The sequence below is a fragment of the Lygodium microphyllum genome, chromosome 2 (genome assembly GCF_053477565.2).
Source record: "Lygodium microphyllum isolate KBCC chromosome 2, Lygodium_microphyllum_v1.1.10, whole genome shotgun sequence".
In the NCBI taxonomy this organism is placed as follows: Eukaryota; Viridiplantae; Streptophyta; class Polypodiopsida; order Schizaeales; family Lygodiaceae; genus Lygodium; species Lygodium microphyllum.
The window spans coordinates 125,184,951-125,188,814 of record NC_141136.1 but is presented as its reverse complement, the minus strand read 5'-3'; the positions used below and the strand labels follow the sequence as shown (position 1 = coordinate 125,188,814).

At 39.6% G+C, this 3,864-nt stretch overlaps 1 protein-coding gene across 1 annotated transcript; it reads right to left on the bottom strand.

Moving 5' to 3' along the window:
- Positions 1 to 1,298: 1,298 nt before the first annotated feature.
- LOC148040281 (pentatricopeptide repeat-containing protein At4g21065-like) lies at positions 1,299 to 2,217 on the bottom strand. The gene is made up of 3 exons (XM_087663556.1): positions 2,160 to 2,217; positions 1,841 to 1,965; positions 1,299 to 1,757 (listed from the first exon to the last, which is right to left on the bottom strand). Exons 1-3 carry the CDS (start codon positions 2,215 to 2,217, stop codon positions 1,299 to 1,301), a joined length of 642 nt encoding a protein of 213 aa, XP_087519682.1.
- Between the last annotated feature and the right edge of the window lie 1,647 nt (positions 2,218 to 3,864).

Genomic DNA, 3,864 nt, shown 5'->3' with positions numbered 1-3,864 from the left:
ATCAGTAGGTGTTAGTTGTGACCCAATACAGAAATCAAATTCGCATGGCATTGCATGGTCAAACGAGCAATAAGTCTTTGCTAATGTTCTCTGATTTTGTTTTTAATGTCTTCACAGGCATCATGTGGTGGAAATTCTGCTTCTTGCAGCATCTGTAAGTTTGACAGGCCTGAAAAAGTAATGATTTCTGTTAAGCATTTCTCTGTCACAAGTTTGGCGTCCCTACGATAGGTTGATGTCTTCCATTCCCTCAGAAGATGTTGATTAATCTTCATTATACGTTCTTTTTGTGCTCTTCAATGTTCGTTCCTCTCAGCTCCTGCTGCAAATCAGAGACAACCTTATGCGAGTCCCAATTGCTCGGTACAAAGTCCTGCTGTTCCTACAGAGGGCTCAAGGTTGCGCATAAGAATTTCAACAAAAACTCTACTCTGAGGAATCAACTGCTCTATTTTTTTATGATGACGGACTAAGCAGCCATTTTTCAATGTAGCCTGTGCCCTTGCAATCTTTACATGGTACGGACTCCTGCCCCAGGTAAATTAGGCATTTCGTGTTCCTTGAAGATACTTCACAGAGCATGTTGTCACCGAGTATGAAGAAGCCTGTACCCCTGCACCAAAGGCACTCTGTGTGGCCCTCTGCCTTACAAGATACACATGACATTGGGCGAGGTTGCTTGGAGATCAGCAGGCCTATTCCGTCCGTCGAACGAAATCGTTTACGCTCTTGGGGCACTACCAGAGGGATCGACAACAAGCACAAAGACCCTGTGAGAGGGTGCTTTTAAGTGGGGACGGGCCGAATCGAAGCGGCGGTCTCAGGCGAAGCTGTCAGGAGGAAGTGTCTTACATAGCGATGGCTAACAAAGTCCCTACAGACCGAGCCCCCCCCAGAAACCTACTGTAGCATTTTCTAGAACTAGATAGACAGCCCCCTCCCCCCCCAAACATTGAAAATCCATGGAGCCAATAATAATCAATCATTGACGCTGAAGAGGAGAAAAACATGATAAAAATAACTGTCGCCTTTCTGCTTTTCATCACAATTTTTCATTTTTAATATTCTCCTCCCTCCATACCGTAAAGGCTTTCAGTAGCTTACAGGCCCACACCATCTTCCACTGCGACTTTTTCGATGACGGAGAGAGGGCTTGCATTAGCCAGGGTTGTAGAAATTCCTTGCGCCTCAGAGAAAGCTCCCCCTCGAAAAAGCAGGGCAAATCCGTGCTCGCCATGCTTTGATATGCATCCTCCTCCTCAAATTAACGGTCCTTCACAAAGCCGATGTCTTTGGCTTTAATCCGAAAGCACTGACGACAGCACATGATGTTGAACTTCTGAACCAGCCATGGTCGAATACCCCATAAAAATGACATCAAAATGGAGCTCTTTACAAAACTCTGCGGAACCAGTTGATCTACATGCTGCCAATGCACACACAATAGTAATGTCATCAAGTGGAACACCTTTCTTTCTCATTTGCCTGTAAAAGTGCATAGCGTTATCTTCTCGACCTTGCTCCAGATACACTGAAAGAATTGCATTCAATGCAACAGTTTTATGTTCAAGTAGCCTATCAAAAACCTTTTCTGCTTTTGCAATGCTTCCACACTTCCTATACATGGATACAAGTGTGCTAGCAACAAAGCTGTTTGAACCAAAGCCCTTTCTGCAGGTGTCGATGTATAATGCTCTACTGATCTCCAAAGACTCCACATGATTTAGGTGCCCAGTGTCCAAAAGAGCCCTACATGGCTACAAGAAGTAAGTATACATGTAAATATAAGATGATCAAGTGCCAGGCCCTCTTGTTGCATAAGCTGAAGGCATTGATTAACCATCTTGTAATCACCACATGTCACATATCCATCAATCATTATGCCCCAAGCAACAATAGCACGATCCTCTATACTCCAAACCTGAACAAGGTCATCTTCACCTCCAGCCAAGACATACTTGCTATCTGGGCTCCAAGATCAGCAAAGAAGGGAACCAAAATAACTTTTGCCTCCACAAATTAGTTGTTGAGTCTTGAAATCAAAACTCTGAAATAGCCAACTAGTCCAACACTCGCTAAATACAAGCCATTTGCAGAGAATGCAAAGTTATTGATAGAACCTTGGCATATGTGCCACCTTGCCAAGGGAGTGCTCTTACTGACAGCTCCTATGTTGCTACAAGCTCTCAAAATATATGAATAAGTGGTGATATCCATGTTGATGCACTCATGTTGCATTCTTTCAAACAATTCAAACACATCGACTAAGTATGTACAAAGTAACAAATGTCACACACACAACATCTGGGTGGATTTCACACCTCGAATGCGCAGCAATACGACAACGTGTGCGCATGATAAAAACCATAGAATTAAGAATACACATTGAATCATTGAATTAAAAAAATAGAGTTAATAATTACTTTTTCATTGCTCTCTAATGAATGGCAGTTCCTCTAGTTTGACAAGCCTGATATAAGTAATTAGCGGCAAGCGACAGAAACCTTACAATTAGTAGCAAGCATTGCAATATGTATCTCGTAATTTCTCTACGCACTTGAAGATGATAAAAATACTTCCTTTTTATTATGGAAAATTCAATTTAGCTTTAAACTTGACTATTGATTCTTGAGTATGCACGTGTGTGCATGATAAAAACCATAGAATTAGGAATACACATTGAATCAATAAGCAAATTAAGTATGTTACAGTGAATGATCCATCTCATTTTCAATGAGATCAGCCCTTGCTAAACTATCTACTTCTAGGTCTATGTTATCAAGAGGTAACGAAACAAATAAGTCTATCCCACTATCAGATGTGTTGCTATATTGCTCAATAACTTCATCAATATCATCGACAATCACATTATTATCTTCTTTTGCGTTTCCCTAAATATCCTCGCGAGCTAGTTCATCTTGTACTATATCACGCATATCATCCATTATGGTGTCATCATGCACATCATCATTAATTGTTGAATTTGTCATCTGCTATCTCCATGTCGGTAATAGTACCATATATTGGTTTTGAATGATTAGATATAGGGATGACATACCACCATTGGTTATTATTTACCATTGGATGATACACAACCTGTATTTGAAAAACAAAAGCAAAAAACTTAAGTACTGATTGTATTGTGTATATGTATCACATGTATACATATAAAAAAATTAGCCTTTGCATATATACCTGCTCGCATTGTTGAGGTAGTAATAATGTGTCATTCTTGTTTTGGTGAAATTTTGTAGACTCAATGATTACAAAACCACTTGGATGACCTCTGATTGTGCAATTCTCACCATTTATTACCACTTCTTTAAATCACTTCACATCCAGTACATATATAAAGAATCGTCTGAAGTCAAGCTTCAGAATATCTTGGATCAAGCCACAATAACCTTCCATGGTACCATTGGCATCCTCGAAGTGAGCAAGGACACCACAATCTTGGGTATTTCTCTTTTCATCTATACGTTGAGTTCGAAGATGTTTACCCTCACACCAAAGTGCATTGAATAATGTGCACTAGTAGTAAAAGATAAAAGATCAAACATGTCAATTATTTATATAAAATAAAACTTATAGAAACAAATTAATTGATAGTATGTCTCACCTTTGATATGCAAACCTCGTGCATATTCCCACTCTTCTTGAGATATATTAATTTCCTCCTCTTTTTCCATTCTCTCCATTTCCTCATGTAACCAATCTATATCAATATCACGTGGGAGCGCATCTAGATGATTTGGAAATGAGACATTACATCCATATCTAGTGCGAAATTCTTGTCTTTCGCTTTATCTTCTTGCCCTTGCTTCATTATATAGTGTCACCCATTTGCTCATTACATCACTATTG